This window comes from Oreochromis niloticus, linkage group LG5 (assembly GCF_001858045.2).
Source record: "Oreochromis niloticus isolate F11D_XX linkage group LG5, O_niloticus_UMD_NMBU, whole genome shotgun sequence".
Classification (NCBI taxonomy): domain Eukaryota; kingdom Metazoa; phylum Chordata; class Actinopteri; order Cichliformes; family Cichlidae; genus Oreochromis; species Oreochromis niloticus.
This window is the reverse complement of record NC_031970.2, coordinates 8,535,551-8,556,700: the sequence shown is the minus strand read 5'-3', so window position 1 is coordinate 8,556,700 and position 21,150 is coordinate 8,535,551. Positions and strand designations below refer to the sequence as shown.

At 40.2% G+C, this 21,150-nt stretch overlaps 3 protein-coding genes across 3 annotated transcripts; 1 reads left to right on the top strand and 2 right to left on the bottom strand.

Moving 5' to 3' along the window:
* Positions 1-3,158: 3,158 nt before the first annotated feature.
* Positions 3,159-6,151, bottom strand: LOC102077375 (uncharacterized). The gene is made up of 6 exons (XM_005458385.4): positions 5,926-6,151; positions 5,577-5,719; positions 5,373-5,446; positions 4,878-4,976; positions 3,835-3,933; positions 3,159-3,658 (listed from the first exon to the last, which is right to left on the bottom strand). The coding sequence occupies exons 1-6, from the start codon at positions 6,031-6,033 to the stop codon at positions 3,477-3,479; spliced, it is 705 nt and encodes a 234-aa protein (XP_005458442.1). The 5' UTR covers positions 6,034-6,151; the 3' UTR covers positions 3,159-3,476.
* A 7,282-nt stretch (positions 6,152-13,433) lies between these two features.
* On the top strand, positions 13,434-16,275 carry LOC100703648 (adenosine receptor A3). The gene is made up of 2 exons (XM_003453676.5): positions 13,434-13,840; positions 14,095-16,275. Exons 1-2 carry the CDS (start codon positions 13,512-13,514, stop codon positions 14,738-14,740), a joined length of 975 nt encoding a protein of 324 aa, XP_003453724.2. The 5' UTR covers positions 13,434-13,511; the 3' UTR covers positions 14,741-16,275.
* Positions 16,031-17,794, bottom strand: LOC100693816 (uncharacterized). The gene is made up of 6 exons (XM_003453642.5): positions 17,621-17,794; positions 17,313-17,461; positions 17,130-17,203; positions 16,944-17,042; positions 16,684-16,782; positions 16,031-16,470 (listed from the first exon to the last, which is right to left on the bottom strand). The coding sequence occupies exons 1-6, from the start codon at positions 17,726-17,728 to the stop codon at positions 16,304-16,306; spliced, it is 696 nt and encodes a 231-aa protein (XP_003453690.1). The 5' UTR covers positions 17,729-17,794; the 3' UTR covers positions 16,031-16,303.
* Between the last annotated feature and the right edge of the window lie 3,356 nt (positions 17,795-21,150).

The following is a 21,150-nucleotide window of genomic DNA, read 5'->3' as shown; positions in this document are numbered from 1 at the left end:
GCTTGTTCTGCTAGACCTCAGTGCAGTGTTTGATACTTTTGATCATAATATTATATTACAGCAATTAGAGCATGCTGTAATTATTAAGGGTACTCTGGATGGTATTACCTTGGCCTCCAGTAACACTGTGAGGAACCTTGGAGTCATTTTTGGCCAGGATTTGATGATGATAATGACGAATGAGCCTTTATTTGTCACTTGCAGTTGCCTGCAGCGAAATTGGACCCCTTCCGACCATACATACATTACACAAATATCGCAGTGGGGAGACAGGTCAGAACGGGTAGCTTTGAAGAAAAACAATGAAATGTAAGACACAATAGGGGAGTGGAGGAGAAAAAAAGAGAACTCTACTCAGGCTGAGCTCCTGGTAGGGGATCAGTATGAGAACAGAAAACAAAAACTCAACACAAAAAGCACATGAATCTTCACACCTTAACAAGACAATACCTTAACATGACAAGCAACAGGGGTGGGTATGGGGTGAGAGTGAGAGGTGCAGACAGCGGCATCCGGTCCTGCAGCATGCTCTGCGCTGGTCCAGTTGACCCACCGTCTGCATCGGGTGGGAGCGTTTGGGGGGGGGGGGTATATCAGCCTGCAGTACACTGCAATAGGTCTGGGCTGCTGGGGGATTCCTGTGATGCATTGAGTATTTCTTCTTCAATCACCTTTTCCACCCATAATGTGTTAATACACTTCTCTGCATTTAATCATTAGTTATTATTAATCTCTGGCTCTTATCCACAACGTCTTTTGTCCTGTGTTACGGTGTTGCCAGTGTTGGGAAGGTTACTTTTAAAATGTATTCCATTACAGAATACTGAATACATGCCCCAAAATGTATTCTGTAACGTATTCCGTTACGTTACTCAATGAGAGTAACGTATTCTGAATACTTTGGATTACTTAATATATTATCATGCTGTTTACAACTACGTGAATGTACTATTGCTGTGATTTATTACTGTTACTGAAGGTCCGCGGCTCCGAACAGTAGTAAAGGGACCTCGGGCTAATACAGTGGGTTCCGTGTAGCCGAAAAATAGCTTTACTTTGTTGTCTGGGTCAACTTTGCTTGCCAGAGACAGAGAGAGGCGTTGAAAGGCTGCTCCAACGGAACTTATTTTTTCCGGAGGAAAACACGAACACAGTGTACAGTTGAGTCTTAATAGCTTACTTACAGCTGGGCTCGTCAGGCACTCTTCTTGGCTGCAGTGGTTATTATTATATTTACATGCTTCCAGCTCCCGTTTTTGCTCCGTGACAGCTCGGACTTTTCCTTTCTCTCCCTCCCTCGCTCACAGACACATAACGAGTATGGTAGTCCATTCTCGCTGCAGCACGGACTACACTGCCCATGAGGCTACATTCTTTAGGGCCATGCCTGTAGCATTCTGCCTTTTAGCTTAGCACAACAACAACAACAACAACAACAAAGAAGCGCTCTCTCACCCAGGAAACACGCAGAGAGAGAGCGTCACCCTGTAACCATGGCAACCGTAACGCTGCCGCCTGGAACAACAGAACGTAGCTGTCAAACAAACCCAAACAATCCTGACCCGCGACAATATGAAACAGGAAAGTACCGCCGTGTAATCCATTTATTTCAACAAAGTAACTGTATTCTGAATACCACCTTTTTAAACGGTAACTGTAACGGAATACAGTTACTCATATTTTGTATTCTAAATACGTAACGGCGGTACATGTATTCCGTTACTCCCCAACACTGGTTACGGCTGTGGCCATAAGATCTCTGTGTGGGCTGTTTTGTTCTGTCTCTTTACTGTGCTTAAGACTCTTTGCAGGTCCCTCCCTTAATGAAGAGTAGTGAGCAGCTGATTGGACTGTGGAACACGTGACCGCGTTCAAAAAGCCGTTCTGACAGCTCCCGCCGGGAAGAGAGAGAGAGAAGCGAGCAAGCAGCTTGACAGCCGACGCGGTCCTGGCCCTGGTTTCCAGCCTATACCTTTGCTGTGTGTCTGTGTGAGCGTGCTCTGTGAGAGCCGCTCCTAGTGTATTAACTTAGTGCCTAGGCACTTCTAGGCTGAAGCGGAAGGGGTGAGCCGCCTTTTTCTTTGGACCGTTTTCTCCTGTTTTCCGGGTTAGGGAGCGAGGGTTAGTATTGTCATTTGTTTGTTTTTTTTCTTTCTTAGGGTTTAGTTAGTTTTCTTTGGTGGGACTTAGTTGGTTTTGTTTATTATTTTGGCCTGGGTTCACCCTGGAGCTATGCTTCATTACCTTTAATAAAATCACCTTTTTTTTTACGCACAATTGGTTTTGGATGTTTGGCTTGGGAACCAGGGCGGGTATCTGTCTCTCTCTCCTCCAACCTTTATGTGCGTCCCTACACGCCTAGACTAGGGGCGTAACATCCTGTCTTCCTCTCCTCACCACAACCGGTAACAGTAGATGGCTGTAGGTTTCCTCCTATTAAAAGGGAGATTTCCTTCCCGCAGTCACCAAAAGTGCTTGGTCATAGGGGGCAATATGATTGTCGGGGTTTTCTGTGCTTTCTTTGTATTATTGTAGGGTATACCTTACAATATGGAGGGCCTAGAGACAATTGTTGTTGTGATTTGGTGCTATATAAATAAAACTGAACTGAATTTAACATATAAGCTGCATTTACTGGCCCATGATTTATTATTTACTGTGATGTTTATGTGTAAGTAATGTTACACATGATATTTCAGATTTCACACTGGGCTTTGAGAAAAAGCAGGAGACATATTGCATTTTAAAATTCTTTCGTGTCTCTTATTCACAAAGCTCAATTGGTCATTTTCACTTTATTTTTTAAGCTATTACTGACTAGAACTTTCACAAGTTTTTACAAGTGCAGTTATTACACCTTTGGATCCATGAATTAAAGTCAAGGATAAGTTGCTTAGAACTTCTGTAGGGAATAGAAAACCAAAATAACCTTATTTAAACCGTCTCACATGTACATTCTGCTGTTCTTTTAATATTGAAGTATGTGGTCTCATCACAACAATGTCTAAATATGCATTCCACTTTATGTAAAATCTTTTACAGAGGTTGTCACTCTCAAATGACTGTCCCTTCGTCCAGATAGGACCCCTGGAAAATTCCGTCCAAACAGTGATTGTTGGAGGAAATGAGTCTTCGGAAGATCACAGTTGATACCACAGTGAATTTCATAAATGTTTAATAGCAACAGAAATGTAATGGAAAAAATTGGATCACAACACTTTAGAGCATCCTTAAAATAGACACTGCCCTTACTCTGGACCTCAACAAGTTGGATGAATAGTAGTTGAGAGGTGAAAGACAGATACAACTGCATTATAATGATATTTTGAATTAATATTCAAATATTGGTCATCAGTAAACTGTAGTATTTATTATTCATTCTACAGGCTCTTCAAATCTTTAAACTAAAGACAGCACTGTTTCAAGTACACATGATTGAAACAAGCATATATTTATTATAGTGTGTCTCTCTTCATTCACCACAAATTACTCCATGTTGACTGCACCCACTGGAAGGCAGCACGAGGGTAATACAAAACTCTGTCTTGTACACATGTGAAGACCTGTGAGAACATGTTTAGCACTACTTGTTGCATATCGGGAATTTCTGAAGAAGCATATTCAGTCTTGCCATCATCAACTGTGCAGTTCTCATAGTCTGTATGAGAAAAAAAAAAGAATTAGAAACTGTAGAATGTGCTATTGCATTGTACATTGTGCATGACATTGTGTTATTCTGCTTACATTATAATGTTAAGGAACTGCAGAGAATAAAATTACACAAATCACTCTCACAGTACATGTTAGCCTTCATCATTTTTTTCCACATCTTACCATGATCAGAACCAAAGATCTGTGGTTTGTACAAGGAACGACAATCTGCTTGTATCTCAAATGCCTCCATCTCATCAGCAGTGATGGACGTTCGCTTACCTGTTTAAAACATGCCACATTTAAGATGGAAACCATATGATGGACTAAACTATCAGTGTAAGCTTCACCCTTTATAACAACTATATTGATTAAATGTCATAAGCTGTTATATAAAAACCTGCTAGATAAGGCAGGTAAGAAAGTGCTGTAAAACATCTGTATTGGAAATATTTTCTGTCATCACTCAGACTGGTGGTACGAAATGAATTATCTGAACATATTAAACATAACATGAAACTTAGTTTTCCTGAGGACAAATTATATTGATTATGATCCCCCTTGTGGGACTAATAAAGGTATATCAATATCAATATCAATAAAGGTGCATCAATCCCGTAACTTTTCCTCTTGTCCCATCAGGTGGTCACTTTGGTTATTTATGCCTGCCAGACTACTACACTTCACAACTGTAGTTAGTGCTAATTTCATTTTTCTCACTTATATCTCAGTCAGCATCCTGTGTTTGCTTTTTATAAACAAATGCTGTCTGTATGCTTATATCCTTAATAACTAGTATGGTTATCACTGTGTCAGTATACACCGTTTCTATCAGTTGCTCCTATTTGTGAACTTTTCATGTATATAAATTATATCATCACCATTCATCATCATATTTTTGGGTAATCTTGCATCCACATTTTTTGTAGATATTAGTGAATGAGATCCAATTTCATCTTACTCTGCTGGTGTTATGAGTGATTGCAGTACTGCAACCTTTATATCTTCAATTTACCTCATTGCACATCTCACTCTAGAAATATTTTTTTATCACTTCCTACACTGGAAAATGATGAATAAGGACTAGACAAGGATGTTAGTCCCCATTAAACATAGTTATTCTTCCTGAGTGCATCAGCAGTATGTCAGACTGTCTATTTTAGCAAATTTCACCATTATTTGAAGTATTTGACATATTTTCTTATCACATTTGTCTGGTTCCTTACTTAAAAGCACAAGAATGTCAATGTAGCCATCCGACTTCATAACGATACAATCATGGCACCTCCTTTGAAGAAGTATCATTCCATTATCCCTTTTGGCACCTGTTGTAAAAAGAAGAGTAATTAAAATACATTTAACATTTGAGATGAAATTTTTAACATCAGAATTATAGTATTATAGGTACGATCACAAGTGAAGATTATTATTTACACAAGTAAAAAATGTGGAAAAAGTTGAAGAAGACAAAAGATAACAAAACTAGTGTGCTACAAATTCTTTGAAAGCTTAAAAATTAAACATGTATATGATTTTTATATCTTTATATAATTTTCTCTTTTAGTCCTTTTATGTTTTGATTGATCATTTTGTGAATGTTAATAAGTTTGAACAAATAATTAATCTGCAGTTAAAAGGTTTGATAGTGGCTGGAAGAAGCAGACACAAAGAAATCCATAATTAAACTCCACTGACACAAATGTTTTCACCAAAACTCTTACCTGTGCTGTCAATCTCAGTTACGGTGCTGTTCCCGTAGTGAAGTTTTGAAGTAAAATTTTTACACTGCCCAAACCTGATTTAATTAGTAGTCAAAAGATTTAAAGAATGAAAAAAAATAAATTAAATGACAAAATAAGTTATGAAGCACAAACACTGGCAAACATACTTATAAATGCTGTTTATACTGTAAGAAAATTAGTTACACTTTTATTGAAAAGGCGGCTTCATAGATGTTTGCTTTTTCCATTGCCGCAATGTCCACAGAGGTACTGAAAGGCAGGACACCGAATGCAGTAGCCCAGCAGCTGTTTGAGGACATGGCTATAACGTACCATTTCCCAGTCAGCTGAAATGCAGACATCGTTTGTTTGTTCATTCGTTTTATTAGTTTTTGTCTTTTGCTTTGCAAATGTTTTGCACTAGTCAGACACATTTAACACTATTCATGAAATAAAAATTTGCAGAAATCCATTACATAGGTTCAGTTTCATTTTACTTTAATATCAGTTTCAAAACTATAATGTTAGCTATAAAGGTTTAAAAGAGACTTACATCTTGATCACTATCTGCTGTTTTTAGATACCTCTCACAGGCCACTGATGCAGGCTGGCACACAGAAATGAAATTCAGCACAAGAAAAGCGACACAAAAAGCTTTCATCTTGGCTCAGTATGAGTTCACTTCTGCTGATTCTTCGTCTTCTTCGGGTTTATACTGACCGGTTAGTTTTCTGCCACAGTCACCCACCCCTATTTAAGAGGAAATAAAGTGAATGACCTCAAATGCCATCATTTCCAGCAACGACCACATTTACCAAACACCATCTAGGTCACAAACTGATAAACAAGTCTGTGGGGACAGATAGGTTCAAGGTTAAACCTTAAAAATCGTAATCAAAGCCTAATACCGTGCCATGGATCAAAAGTACAAACTGATAAGATTTATCAGTATTTTCAGTATGATGACACTTGAAATGTATGTGTATACATTTAGGGTAACAAGGTCTGATAGATTCCAAGAAAAAAAATATTGTGGAGAAAAAAATTTGACATTTCATAAGATGCAGTTTAATTGGTGATAGAGATTGCACATGCTATATTTTTACCTGTCAGTGCAAACTGCTGACTGCATTTGCAGTAATATGAATTTTGTTAATTTTGTTAACTCTTGCAAAATAAATTTACTCAAAATGCAAAAGGTTAGAAAAAAAACATCAGGGTGCAGGCGGAAATGAATTTCCAGCGGATGACCAAGGCAAGGCAGTAATTTGTTGGCATTTGCAAAAAAAGGACATAATTATTGAAAACAGTCGAAAGGTTTAACGATTTTAATAAATGATCTTAAGGCAGTAAAGGGATTAAATATTATAAGCAACACAGATACTTTGGTCAGATACACACTCTCTGTGTATCTAGATTTTTTCTTTTTCATTTATTAACAGGGATCAGATTCAGGTCAGAGTCTATGTATCAGTTCTATTTTGAGTTTCTCCTCACTTTCTCCAGGACACATTTCCAGTATACTAAGCAGATTTGGTAAGAGTGTGTCAGACAGGTTGTAAAACCCTTCCTCTTAGAGGAAGGAGGAAACGAACAGGTAAGTATTAGACAAGTTTGCAAACATGCAGATAAATAGTCACAGAGTAACAAGTAGCCTGAGCTATGGTACCAAGTGGCAGTTTTTGATATTGGCGACATGGGCCATTGCTCAGGGCAGCATCGTGGTGGGGGCAGCATTATGGCATCCGCAAAAAAAAGTTGCTCGCACCCAGGCTGCCCAAACGTCATGCCAGTGCATTTTGGGGATTGCATAGGCACCAAACGGTTTTCTATTCCCCATTTGCGAGGAGGTTCTGGCTCTCCTCTTCACCATCTGCACTGCAGACTTCTCCCACACTGTTCCCTGTGGGGCCTCCATACTGCAGACCACCCTGTCCAACACGCAGCCCTGAGTTCTCACATACTGTGGTCAGGCGGTGAGGTAGTCCAATATCCATGCTGTGAGGTGATGGTCCATTCCTGAGTTCTCCAGCTTATTCTTCAGGACTGTGGAAAGAATGGTGTTAAAGGCACTGGAGAAATCAAAGAACATGATTCTCACAGTGCTCCCAGAGGTCTCCAGGTGAGAAAGGGAACGGTGCAGGAGGTGAATGACAGCATCATCCACTCCGGTGCCAGGCTGGTAGGCAAACTGAAGTGGGTCCAGTGAGGAGCTCACCAGGAGCCGAGGCTGAGCCAAGCCCAGGCGCTCCTGGGTCTTCATAAGGTGGGATGTCAGAGCCACTGCCCTGTTGCTGTTGAGGTCCGTGGAACGTGGAGTCTTTGGCACTAGTACCACACAAGAGGTTTTCCAGAGCTGTGGAACTCTTCCCAGCCTCAGGCTGAAGATGTACTCCATCACCCCACACAGTTGATCTGCGCAAAACTTGACAACCCATGAGCTGATGCCATCTGGACCCGCTGCTTTCCTGGTTCCAATCGTTCTCAGTTCCCTCCTAACCTGGATGGTTGAGAGAGACAGGCTGGAGAAGTGTGTTGGTTGTGTACAGGATGCTGTGGTTGGGGTGGGGAGTAGTAGGCGGGGTGAGGGAAGGAGGTGTGAAGTGAATGAGGTGTCAGAGGTGGAACAGCAGCAGTGGGGGTGGGTGAGTCTGCAGTCGATGTTGAAGACTGCATCCTGGATGAATCAAACCTGTTAAAGAAATGATTCAGTTCATTTGCCCATCTCACATCCCCCCCAGGCAGAGAGTTCTGATCTTTGTGGCCCGAGATGGTTCTACCTCACCAACTGACCACATTATGTGAGAGCTCAGGGCTGTGTTGCGGACAGGGTCGTCTGCAGTACGGGGGCCCCACAGGGAACGGTTCTGGCTCAGTTCCTCTTCACCATCTGCACTGCAGACTTCTCCCACACCGTTCCCTGTGCGGCCTCCGTACTGCAGACCACCCTGTCTGACACGCAGCCCTGAGTTCTCACATACTGTGGTTGGGCAGTGAGGTAGTCCAATGTCCATGCTGTGAGGTGATGGTCCATTCCTGAGTTCTCCAGCTTATTCTTCAGGACTGTGGAAAGAATGGTGTTAAAGGCACTGGAGAAATCAAAGAACATGATTCTCACAGCGCTCCCAGAGGTCTCCAGGTGAGAAAGGGAACGGTGCAGGAGGTGAATGACAGCATCATCCACTCCGGTGCCAGGCTGTTAGGTAAACTGAAGTGGGTCCAGTGAGGAGCTCACCAGGAGCCGAAGCTGAGCCAGGACCAGGCGCTCCTGGGTCTTCATAAGGTGGGATGTCAGAGCCACTGCCCTGTTGCTGTTGAGGTCCTTGGAATGTGGAGTCTTTGGCACTAGTACCACACAAGAAGTTTTCCAGAGCTGTGGAACTCTTCCCAGCCTCAGGCTCACGTTGAAGATGTACTCCATCACTCCACACAGTTGATCTGTGCAGGACTTGACAACCCATGAGCTGATGCCATCTGGACCCGCTGCCTTCCTGGCTCCAATCATCCTCAGTTCCCTCCTAACCTGGGTGGTTGAGAGAGACAGGCTGGAGCCATGTGTTGGTTGTGTACAGGATGCTGTGGTTGGGGTGGGGAGTAGTGAGCGGGGTGAAGGGAGGAGGTGTGAAGTGAATGAGGTGTCAGAGGTGGAGCAGTAGCAGTTTGGGTGGGTGAGTCTGCAGTCGATGTTGAACACTGCATCCTGATTGAATCAAACCTGTTAAAGAAATGATTGAGTTCATTTGCCCACCTCACATCCCCCCCAGGCAGAGCGTTCTGATCTTTGTGGCCCGAGATGGTTCTACCTCACCGACTGACCACAGTATGTGAGAACTCAGGGCTGTGTGTCGGACAGGGCCGTCTGCAGTGCAGGAGCCCCACAGGGAACGGTTCTGGCTCAGTTCCTCTTCACCATCTGCTCTGCAGACTTCTCCCACAACTCCACCCAGTGCTTCCTGCAGAAGTTCTCTGACGACTCTGCAATAGTCGGCCTCATCACTGATGGGGAACACAGTTAGTACAGAGAACTTACCCATGACTTTGTGGACTGGTGCCAGCAGAACTACCTTCAGATCAACACTAGAAAACCAAGGAGCTGGTGGTAGACTTCCGCAGGCACAAACATCCTCCACTGCAACCACTAAAAATCCAAGGTATGGGCATTGATGCTGTGGATAGCTACAGGTACCTTGGTGTTCATCTGAACAATAGACTGGACTGGACTCACAATTCAGATGCCATCTACAGAAAAGGGCCTGGGTAGGCTGTAACCTGCTGCGGAGACTCAGGTCTTCTGAAGTGAAAGGCCCACTCCTGGAGACCTTCTATGACTCTGTGGTGGCCTCAGCTATCTTTTACGGTATGGTCTGCTGTGGCGGCAGAATCTCTGCTGGGGAAGGGAGTGCTAGCGCTGTTCTAGGATGCCCTCTGGACCCAGTGGAGGTGGTGAGTGACAGGAGAATAGTGGCTAAGCTGTCATCTCTGATGGACAACATCTCCCACCAAATGCAGGAGACTCTGACAGCACTGAGCAGCTCCTTCAGTGGCAGGCTGTGGCACCCACGATGTTGGACGGAGAGATTTCGCAGGTCTTTCCTTCCAACTTCTATCAGACTTTACAACATGGTCTCTGCAGATGACCACACACATGCAGACAGACACACACACATCGCATACTTAATAGTTACTTTCGCCCTGTCTCCCTGATGTGCAATAGTACGAAGTGGAATTTTTCCTACTATAACAAAGCATTGTATTCTATTTTGTACAGTATTTTTTTCTATTTTGTATATTACTTTATTCTATTGTATATAGTATTTTGTTTTAATTTTGTATAGTATGTTATTCTATTTCATGTTACCCTATTCTATTGTGTTTTCTTAATTTTTACTGCTCTTAACTTGTACTTTCTGCTGTGACCAAAAAATTTCCCATGTTTGGGACTAATAAAGGTTTATCTTATCTTATCTTATCTTATCTTATCTTATCTTATCTTATCTTATGGCCTCTCCAGACTTCACTAACATTATTCTGCTGAGCTGTTTTTTCATCTTCAGCCTATAGCTGTCCTTCCCATTCCTGATCAGTCTTTTTAGCTCTCTGTGTACCCTTTTCAGGTCCTCCCTGTCTTCAGTTTTGAAGGCCCTCCTCTTCTGCTTGAGGATGGCTTTTATTTCTGAGGTAATCCAGGGTTTGTTGTTAGAGAAGCACCACACGGTCCTGGTGGGTACGGTGTTATCCACATAGAAGTTAATAAGGCCCGTAACGCAGGTCACAAGGCTGTCGATGTCCTCCCCGTCGTCGTCACAAAGCACCTTCCAGACTGTCGACTCAAAACAGTCTTTTAGAGCCTCCTCGCCCACCTCCGACCACAGGAACAAGGTGCACCAGGCTGTGGTCAGATCTTCCCAGGGGAGGGACAGGTGATAAACTGTATGTCTCTTTTGTCTTGGCATACAGTAAGTCCAGTGTTTTATTGTCTCTGGCGGGGCATGTCACATACTGGGTGAAGGTCGGCAGTGTGGAGTCCAGTGATGTGTGATTATAGTCCCCTGATATTAAAAAAAGGGTTCTCGGAGATTGTGATTGCAGTCTGCTGACCACAGAGTGGAGAGAGTCACAGGCTGCATCCACGTTGTCCGAGGGGGGGACATGCGCTGTTATTGCGATAACATGCAAGAATTCTCTGGGCAGTTAGAATGGACGCATGCTAACGGCTAAGAGCTTTCCCAACTTACATTCACTCACTCCTGTATCTTACTAATGCATATACTAAAAGTAACCCTCGATTTCAAAATGTAAAGCAGCTACTCTGTTTGTGCTTTAATACTGTTAGCATATTTTCACACATTAACAGAGCTGAAAAACAAATAGAGGGCTTTGTCTCCTTTCAGAAACAGTGCGGCTGTGCTTTGCATTCTAGGCCACCACATTTAGTGGAACCACTCTGTGTAGTCCTGTGAAAAAAGTTCACTTCATGAGTCAACGATATATAGAACCACCTTTAGCAGCAATAACATAAGCAGTGGTTTTTCATATGACTTTTTCAGTCTCTCACATCATTTTACAATGTTGATTCGGTTCATTGAGGTTTGTGGGGATCCGTTTATGCGCACGCTTTCTTAAACCATAATCACAAACTTACCACCACTTAGCTTAATAGTTGGTATGAGATGTTTGTGCTGATATGCCGTGAATGGTTTTCTCAAAACACAGCCCTGCATCATAGCCAGAGATCTCCACTTGTTGCCACATTGTTTTAACCCTTTAAAGCCTGAATCATTAAATAATTGGTAGAAAACTCTATTTTTTTGAAAATGGTGTTTATTTAACTTTCTTTGGCTAATTTTTTGTAATTGTTTAAAAAGTAAATCACATTCCAATCTCCATATATGACATTTAATTTGTATCATATTTGCTTATCTGATTTTTTTAATTGATTAAAAATGTATTGTGCAATTTATTTAGGTTTTTCAGGGGGAAAAATTCCCACTGATGATGTTGAAGTCCCAAAAACTGGCAAAAAAACTGTATGTATCAAATATGATACACCAGGCGTTAAAGGGTTAAAAGTCTTTTCTGATGGTTTGTTCAGATGACACTCTTCAATCCTAAACTGTGCTTCTATGTTCTTTTTAGAGAGAAGAGTCTTTCTTCTGGCAACTCTTACAAGCAAGAGTGGCATCTTCAGCCTTTTTTCAATTGCGCTGTCATGAACTTTAAGATTTGACATGCTAACTGAGGCCTGTAGCGCTGTTTTTTTTCTTTGTGTGTGTTTGTGTGTGTGTGAGTGTGTGTTAAACCACATCTGAATATACCAGATGAGCAATAGATGTGGTTGCTGATGATATTTCAATCAAGTGCATCTGATTAGCAGTGCCTGGCTGCTGGAAACAATAAAGCTGTATGCGGTTTTTCATGGGACTTCATAGAGTCCTGTGCAAACATTCCTTTTCACATGATTGTGTGTATCATTGCAATTTACTGGGGAGAGTGAGGTTACCCACACATTCTGCATATCTGCAAAACTACTACTGAGCATCATTGCCCAATACTTCCTTTACCTACTTCAGAGTTCCCTATGAACTTTAAACACATTCAGCTGCATATGCTAGGGTTGGGGTCATGCACTGTGCCTGCTATCTGTGACTTCCTTGTTAAATGTCTTGATATGCAGAGCAGATATGCACATATCCAATCTATGAGGCTTTAAAACATATTACATAGGCGTAACAGTGTAACAGTTCAAAATGTTGTGTTTATTTACACCATTCGTGTCCTCAAGAAGAAAACACAAGAATATATGCTACTAATACTACTAATAGTAATAATAATGTGCAAAATGTTGTAATTTTGAATAATGAATTAAAATATTCTTGTAAATGCAGTGTTTACACTTTCAAGTTCCAAAGTTTTATTATTAAAAGTTTGTTTGTGGTTTAAATTGCCTGAAACATTTTTTAAACAACTGGCTCCTACCGTCTGTTAGTGTGGAAAAAAAATAGCTAACTAAGACACACCAAGTGTCATGCTAGAGACCCTTAACATTAAAAAGAGAGATTTGTTTTAAGATGTGAAAATTCTGCTCTTAGAAATGGGATGCCATAAGATTACATGAATTTATTGTAAAACTTTAACGGGTGGTGTACACAATCTATGCTATTTGTCTTTTTCTTCTTTTCAAAGTCAATGTCACCTTCACTGATATAGTATTTAACAACAGAATCTAAGCTGAGGCAGAGGAAATATATTGCACAATAACAGTCTGTTAGCATTAGCAGTATACCATCTGATTTGCAAAAACATAACACGGAGAGCAAACACCTAAAACGTCCACCCCGTTTGTGAGATATCACCTAGGTGTATGTTGTTTCAGGATGTGGGTTTTGTGGCTTGTGTAGCTTCAACTTGATAGATTGTTTTTTAGTTACTCATAATTGCACCAGTGGTTTTTTTTTTCTTTTTTGCATATCATCCTCTTACATGCATATCTATTTGTATGTGTTATTTAAAAAAATTGCTGCTAAGAGACGAAGGACTTCCTCAAATGTTATATATATTTACATACCACATTGAAGCTCAGACTCACACTCAAATATACTGCACCATCAACTGACAATCATCAGCCAGATAGAAAGCACAATGAATATGGGAGAAATGATTTACACCTTGGTCGAAGTGCTCATTGCAGTTAGTTGCTGTCTGGGTAACCTGCTGGTCATTTTGGCACTTTGGACCACTAAAAGCATCCAACAGCCAACATTCTGCCTTATTGCATCGTTGGCTACGGCTGATTTTCTGGTTGGATGTGTGGCCATACCATTAGCTGTAGTGGTGGATGGACGGGTGAAGACTTCATTCAATATGTGTCTCTTCATCAGCTGTGTGGTCATCCTGTTCACCCTCGTTTCAGTTCTGTCTCTGTTGGCTATTTCGCTTGACCGTTTCCTCCGGGTGTATATCCCTCTCAGGTAAGAGTATGGATTAATAACACACATTTTTTTTAAAAAAACTTACAAACTAAAATGACTCATAGTTGAATAGTAGACATAGTAATTTAGTAGTAGGAAGTAGTAATTCTGGACTTTGTGGTTTATATGGTATATAATTTTATCACATCGACCTGTTTTATTGCTTGTACTTCACTAACAATTTTTTTAAAATTCATTTTATGCTATTTTGAATATTTTTGTGAGACTATTTTATTGATTTCATTTTTTAATAGGTACAAAAGGATTGTGACACAGGGACACTCCTGTCTTGTGGTGGCAGCATGTTGGATTGTTGCAATCCCTCTCAGCTTTACTCCCATGCTTGGGTGGTACAACCATCAAACCTTGTCTAATTCAGCCAATTCTACAATTGTCTGCCAGTTTATAGCCGTAATTCCCATGTCATACCTGGTTTATTTCAGTTTTTTTTCCCTGAATCTGATACCTCTGTTGGTAATGGCCACGTTGTATACCTATGTTTTCTGTATTATCAAAGGACACCTTCGAGAGAAACCAGGCAGGGGTATTCACAAACTGTCTCAGAACTACCTGAGAAAAGAGAAAAAGCTGGCAGGATCTCTAGCTCTGGTCTTGGCCCTGTTTGCCCTGTGCTGGCTGCCGCTTCACATAATGAACTGCATTGTTTATTTTGGTGAGGTGACAAATATACCACCAATAGTTTTATATATTGGGATTATTCTGTCTCATGCTAACTCAGCTGTCAATCCAGTTGTGTATGCATTCAAAATACAAAAAATTAAGAGAGCTTATCTGAAGATCTGGAGACAGTGTGTTTCACGTGTTGCTGAAAATCAAGAATCTCAGACAAGCCAAATGACAGACAAAAGATCCAGCAGTCACATTGTGTCAAATGACTGAAGGCAGATTTCTGTGTTTTCTTGCTTTTTTTGTTCTAATTATAAGGCTGATTTTTTGTTGTCTTTTTTTTCCGATCATATCTTTGACAAAGTATAAGGATTAGTATATTTTTTTCATTGACTTGTTGGGTACTTTATTCAAGTAATACTATAAAACAAAGTACTTTTTGTGATATCTGATTGTTGTCTTTTAAAATATCTATGCTTCATCTAGTTTTTTTTTTATACAATATGTAAATTTTGTATGTACCGCTTCGTTGGTTTTCATGCTTTTTTCACCTATATTCTCTTTAAGATTTTATCTTTGTTTTGAAGATTTAAGGAAATCCTTACTCACATCTGGAACTATGCAGCACAGGAAACAACTGTACATGTACTTAATTTTGTATTACCAGTGTAGATTAAAGCCTAAGAGGAAGTGAGACATTCAACTGACATCTGCTTTCACGAGCGGTCTCCGAGTTCCATTTTAAAACTGTCGTATTATGGCAAGCACATTTTTAGTTTGTCCAAGCAAGTTATCAGTGCAACCAAATAGTTTATCATATGCTGCATGTGATACAGAGATGTATATTTAAGAATGTCCTCACTTAAGCAGATGGAAAGGTTTAAAGTCATTGTGTGTTGAACATTTATGTGATTTATCCTTATTATGGAAGAATAAACAACATTAAAGTCCATGCCACACTCCCATTTCAGTGTTCACATTAAGTTTTGTAAATTTGTAAAAGCTGGAGCATTGTGTCTGAAAACACAAGTTGTTTGTGAATTTGTTATAAGAGAAATTATCATGCACTTAAAATTCCTCTTCATTATGAAGTTTGCTGGGTCATCTTTTGTAACAATAAAAGAAAAGAATAGTGCAGATGGCCATAGCAAGTGTGACCGTGATGCCATTATTTCACAAACAAAAATAACCATAAAAACATTTTTTAAATGAGAGATAACCTCCAGCCCCCCATGACCCTGAATTTGATAAGTGGAAGAGAATGGATTCATGGGTTTCTTATAAATGCACAGCACAATTTATGCACATTTTCTATTCAAACTTCAAAGTTACTTTTCTAAACCTTTGCACCTCTGCAAAAATCACAACAAACATAAACATAATAAACCAAAATTCTTGGTGTTGTTTCAAATGACAATCCAAATAGCTGATAAGGATTTAGGAAATATTTATTGAAATGTAAGAGCAGAGAAAGGCAACTTACTTTTAAGAATTCGTGGAAAATATAAAAACAGTAATATCTGTTTTATCCTTTTAGTTTTGATTTCACATCTACAGTTATTATGCCATCGTGGGTTACACCCCAATTGTGATTGTTTTTTACGGTTATGCCACAAATTGTCATGGTGAACATAATACCTGGTTTGCACAATTATCCTATCATTGATATTTTGTTGTTTGTTATTTGTATTACATGATGTCTGTTAAAAAAACAAACAACAAAAAAAAACACTTGCACTTCTAAATGAAGACAAAAGCTCAATTCAGTGATTAAAAGATTTAAAGTCATATTTTAGATATGAAAATAATGTTCAGCAAGCACTGGACATTGAGTTCTTAAATCAAAGAGGGGAGATATGAAATCAAACCCTCTGCCATGCATTTGGTTAACAAGTGATACGTGGTTTTCATCCTTTCAAGCGTCTTCTGAAAGAAACTCTGAAGCACTTGGCTGAATTTATCCTCATCCATATCTTCATCAAACTGCGCACACTTTTCATAGTCTGCATATGGAATTTAGGAAAGGAAATGACAATAAAATGTTAAAACTTGAACAGATTTATATATGCAAACTCAAGAGTGACACGGAGTATGCTACATCATCATAAAATCATCATGCTGCCCACAAGACACAAAAACACATATTTGAAAGAGGAAAGAGGATCATTTTCATCTGTGCTATCTGTTCCTTTTTTTGGTTGCTGTAAAAGTCTCACCATGATCAGTGTTGAAGAGTTGGGGTTTGGACCAGCCCAGACACTCTGCCTGTGTCTCAAACTCCGTCAGCTCAGCAGCAGAAACAGCTGTTCGTCTACCTGGTGAAGCAGTGACACATCAGAGATAAAAGGCTTGTGATAATATGATGGATTGTATTGAACCTTGTATTTCTCACAGCATGCATTTTGCTTTTTGGTTAACTACATAAGGAAAATTACAAATTATGAATGGTCTAAAGCCCCCAGCCCTGCCACCTTACTGAAGAGCAAAAGATGACTTTTATCCTCTTTAGTGACGAGGCAGTCAGGACAGCCAGTTTGCAGCAGCACGTCTGGTTTATCAGCTGTGGCATCTGCATCTGTTGGATTAAAGTCATTTAAAGTGTTTAAATGGTAGTACAGCTACAGCTTGTAGTTAGAGTATATTTAAAAGGAAAACCTCTTACTTTCACTGTCAACTTCAAATATGCTGCTGTTTGCATAGATAAATGTTGTGGTTCCGTTGATACAAACTCCATTTCTGCAACATTCATCATTACAGATTTAACAACTGAAAGAACAGCTGAACAATGTTAACACGTTAAATGCTCTTAATTAAACTAAAAATCAAAAAATAAAACATTACTTACGCTTTCAAATAAGTAGTATCACCATAGAGGTTTGGTGTGCCCTTAGAAATTACATCCACTGCAGCACTTGGGGAAAATAAAGCACTGACTAATGTTGAAGTCAGGCAAAACTCTGTGGACACAGCTATGAAGTACCACCTCCCAGGCAGCTGAAATAAAAGAGTTTTTTTTTTAATTGATTGATTCATTATTTATTTTGGAAATTCACAAAAAAAACCCCATTCTGAATATTTTCCCTCCAACACATTTCAGGAAAAAAAATGCAAGTTTTAACAGTTGGAACAATACAAAAGTGGAAAGACACTTACATCTGGACGTTGATCGACTGGCTTTAACAGCTTCTCACAGGCCAGCGATGCAGGCTGGCCCACTGAGATGAGACTCAGCAAAACAAGAGCAGCACTCAAAGTCTTCATCCTCACAGATATGATGTGTTCTCTAATGCCCCTTGTTGTTATCAGCTCTGCCTTAAACTAATATCGCCAACCAGTTATTTTTCTGCTTCATCCACCCGCCCCTGTCTGGGTAGCTACAGAACAGATAACCACATGTTAGCCCTGATGTTATTTGACCAAGCTGTGATGTTTATTCGTCAAACATGGTGCAACAAAAACAGTTAGGTTTGCAGAAGCACATAACAGATCACTGATATATGAAATCCATGTTCAAAATGTGTTAAATGAATAAAGCGCTACATTGACACATTCACAGCTGCAGAATACAGTGTGAACGTGTGAGTGTGTGAGTGTGAGTGTGTGTGTGTGTGTGTGTATGTGGGGGGGGGGGGGGTATGTCAGTCATGCTGAAGTTTTTTATATTTATTTATATCCTGGATGCTTTTAAAGGTTGTGTGCTTTAGGAAATTGGAGCAATATTGCATGTTCACAATCCAGGTCGAAAGTCACATTTTTTTTTTTTAAATTAATGACCTTGGCTAGGAAATTACCCTTAACTGCAGATATAAGCACTTTTTTGCACTTTGCACTTTGTACTCTGTATATTTACTGTAGTCTGTTTAGCCTGTCTAATTTTAGCCGAAATACCTTCACTTCAGCCCAAATAGATTGTTTTTTTAGGTTATTCTAAAACAACACCATTTTAAAGCATCAACATGATTGAGCTCTATACCCTGATTTCTTTATTTAAATCATAGATCAGGTTTGGAGCTGCACAAAATTGTCAAACTTGGATAACCACATCACAATTCTCAATGAGAAAGAACAAACACATTGACTGCAAAGAAAAGAGAAATAAAGCAGTGACATTACTAAAGGAAACTGAAGTTTTGTGGCTAGCTGGGGGTTAACAGCCTATATTGCTCGAGTACCATTAAGAGTCAGTTACTTTCCTATAAAGTATTTACCCACCTGAAGGCCATTTCATGCAACTGGCTCGGATAGACAAGGATGCGTCATGATAAGAATAACTGTAAGTTATTGACAGATGAGTGAATATGCTCAGTTAACCACATTTATTATGATAATCCAGCCTTGTATGATTGATGCGTATCTAATACACTACACACAAATTCACTCAATGAGATTTGAAGTTCATGTAACCTGTGCGGAAAACTACTGTAAACCTGTGACTTCATTTTGGCCCCAGTGCAGTAGACTGGCTTTGAAGGGATCTTGTCTTACATTCTGCATGCAGATTATACTGAGAAACTTGCTGAATATACTGGGCACACCCAGTCGTGATGAGAGGTATTGTGTAGTTCAGATGCTAAATGGACTGAAAAGGTTGCACTATGCTGGATACTACTGTCACATAGCAAAGAAAGGTGAGGCCAGTGGGTCCTTGATCTATATAACTTAGCCTAAAAGAGCTTTCTCTCCCCTTTCTCTGTTTTTCTATGTGTCTGTCTCTGATCTGTGTTTGTCTGCTATTGATGCATGCACTTAAAGCACTTAAGGCTTGACACCCTGGGGTGCTACACTGTTGTTTTGGTGTTGCTTCTGCGGTTGCTAACTCAGTGCGCTTTTGTAAAAGCTCAATAAACTGCTTTGCAATGAACTCAGCTTTCACCCACACACACACACACACACACACACATATATATATATATATTTATATATTGCCATTATTTTTGTATCTGCATTTGTAATGGCTAACAAATTTAATCATCAATAACTTGTCTGACAGACACTCAGCAAGCAGTGAAAAACATCCTTGCAAAACAGTTGAACTTTGCTGTGACGCCGAGACAAATCCCGCTAGTGGAACACAGCCACAGAAACAGCGATTCGTAACAACAAAACTGCAGATGTGAAAGCAGAGCAACTACGGACGATAGCTCTCACCAATGTAAACCCCCCAGCATCCAACATCAACATGGATGTTGGGAAGAAAAAAAAACATGGAGGGGAGGAAGGAACTCACATCACTTAGTAATCACAGGAACATTATCATCCTTCCAGCAGACAAGAGTTGGTGCACGGTTTTGCTAAACCAGAAAGACCATCATGAGAAATATTGTGTCACTGCTCAGAGACAAAAATACTTATGAGCCCCTGAAACAAGACCTAGGAAGTGGTTACAGGAAGAGGGTGATAGATTGTCTGAAGCAGTTAGAACAAGACAATGCTATTGACTGGACTTCATACCACAGGCTATACCCATGGGACTCTACACCAAGTCTGTATGGTTGACCAAAGATACATAAACAGGGTGTACCTTTAAGAACAATTGTCTGCATCATCAACTCAGTCACCTATAACATCTCAAAGTTTCTGGCTTTGATCCTCAACCCGTTGGTAGGCAGCTCTGAACACCGCGTCCAGAAATTCACAGACAAGGGTCAGGACTACAGGCTGGAACATGGGTGTTTCATGGGTTCTCCACTTTCACCCATTGTGGCCAATTTGTACATGGAAGAAGTGGAGAAGAGGGCTCTGGAAGACCACCAAGTCATTGGTTCAGGTATGTGGATGACACCTGGGTTAAAATCAAATCTCTGGACATACCACAATTCATGGATCACATTAACTTGGTAAGCCAAAACATTAAATTCACCAGGGAGGATATGAAAAGTGGCAGGGTAGCCTGTCTCCCATTACTGAGATTTCCATCAGTAATGGGAGACATTTGAAAGCTGTACCGTAAACCTACGCATACGGATCAGTATCAGGTTTGACTCTCATCATCCACTGGAGCACAAACTGGGTGTCTTCAGGACATTACAACATAGAACAAACACCATCCCCACAGAAACAGAAGCCAGAGAAGCAGAAGAACATCACATCACAAAGGCCCTGGGTAATAGTGATGGGTCGGTTGTGACCTAAACGGCTCTTAGAGGCTCTTTGAAGTGAACGACAGAAGCCCGCTCCTTATTGGGAATCGTGTTTTTTTTCCCTTTCTCTCACCCTCTCTCTCTCTCATTTTTTTTCACTTCACGCCGCACGTGATTGGTCAATATGTGTTTGTGCTTTGTGTTTGCGCTGAGCAGAGGGGGGAGGGGTGGTAGTTACACTCACAGCAGCAGTAGCACATGAACAGAGCAGGAGGGAGACAGAGAAAGAGAGCCAGGGGCAACAACAAGAGACAACATCGACACATTAGAAAGCTATAGTCAAGAAAATGAGTGACACCAAGAAAAGAAGCAAAATCTGGAAGCATTTCAATTTGGTTTGCAGTGTTTTGTATTGTTTCACTTTAAATTTCTTTAAAATGAAAAAGCTGAAAGTTTAAATAGTTAAAAGTTGAATTGTAAATAGTTGTTTTTTGTGTTTTATAATTTAGTTTTTACATTTTATGTGGAACAAATAAATAAATCCATCCATCCAATGAATAAATAAATCCATCCATCCATATCTCCTTTCAGAGTCGCGGGGAG

What these genes read in the sequence shown, in the direction of transcription:
- LOC102077375 (XM_005458385.4), bottom strand. Translation starts at nt 6,033, where the DNA reads ATGAAAGCTTTTTGTGTCGCTTTTCTTGTGCTGAATTTCATTTCTGTG. An exon ending in CAGCAGATAGTGATCAAGAT is followed by an intron (nt 5,720 to 5,925) that starts GTAAGTCTCTTT and finishes TCTGCATTTCAG; the next exon opens with CTGACTGGGAAATGGTACGT. An exon ending in GATCTTTGGTTCTGATCATG is followed by an intron (nt 3,659 to 3,834) that starts GTAAGATGTGGA and finishes TTTCTCATACAG; the next exon opens with ACTATGAGAACTGCACAGTT.
- LOC100703648 (XM_003453676.5), top strand. Translation starts at nt 13,512, where the DNA reads ATGAATATGGGAGAAATGATTTACACCTTGGTCGAAGTGCTCATTGCA. An exon ending in CGGGTGTATATCCCTCTCAG is followed by an intron (nt 13,841 to 14,094) that starts GTAAGAGTATGG and finishes ATTTTTTAATAG; the next exon opens with GTACAAAAGGATTGTGACAC.
- LOC100693816 (XM_003453642.5), bottom strand. Translation starts at nt 17,728, where the DNA reads ATGAAGACTTTGAGTGCTGCTCTTGTTTTGCTGAGTCTCATCTCAGTG. An exon ending in GATACTACTTATTTGAAAGC is followed by an intron (nt 17,204 to 17,312) that starts GTAAGTAATGTT and finishes TGAATGTTGCAG; the next exon opens with AAATGGAGTTTGTATCAACG. An exon ending in ACTCTTCAACACTGATCATG is followed by an intron (nt 16,471 to 16,683) that starts GTGAGACTTTTA and finishes TTCCATATGCAG; the next exon opens with ACTATGAAAAGTGTGCGCAG.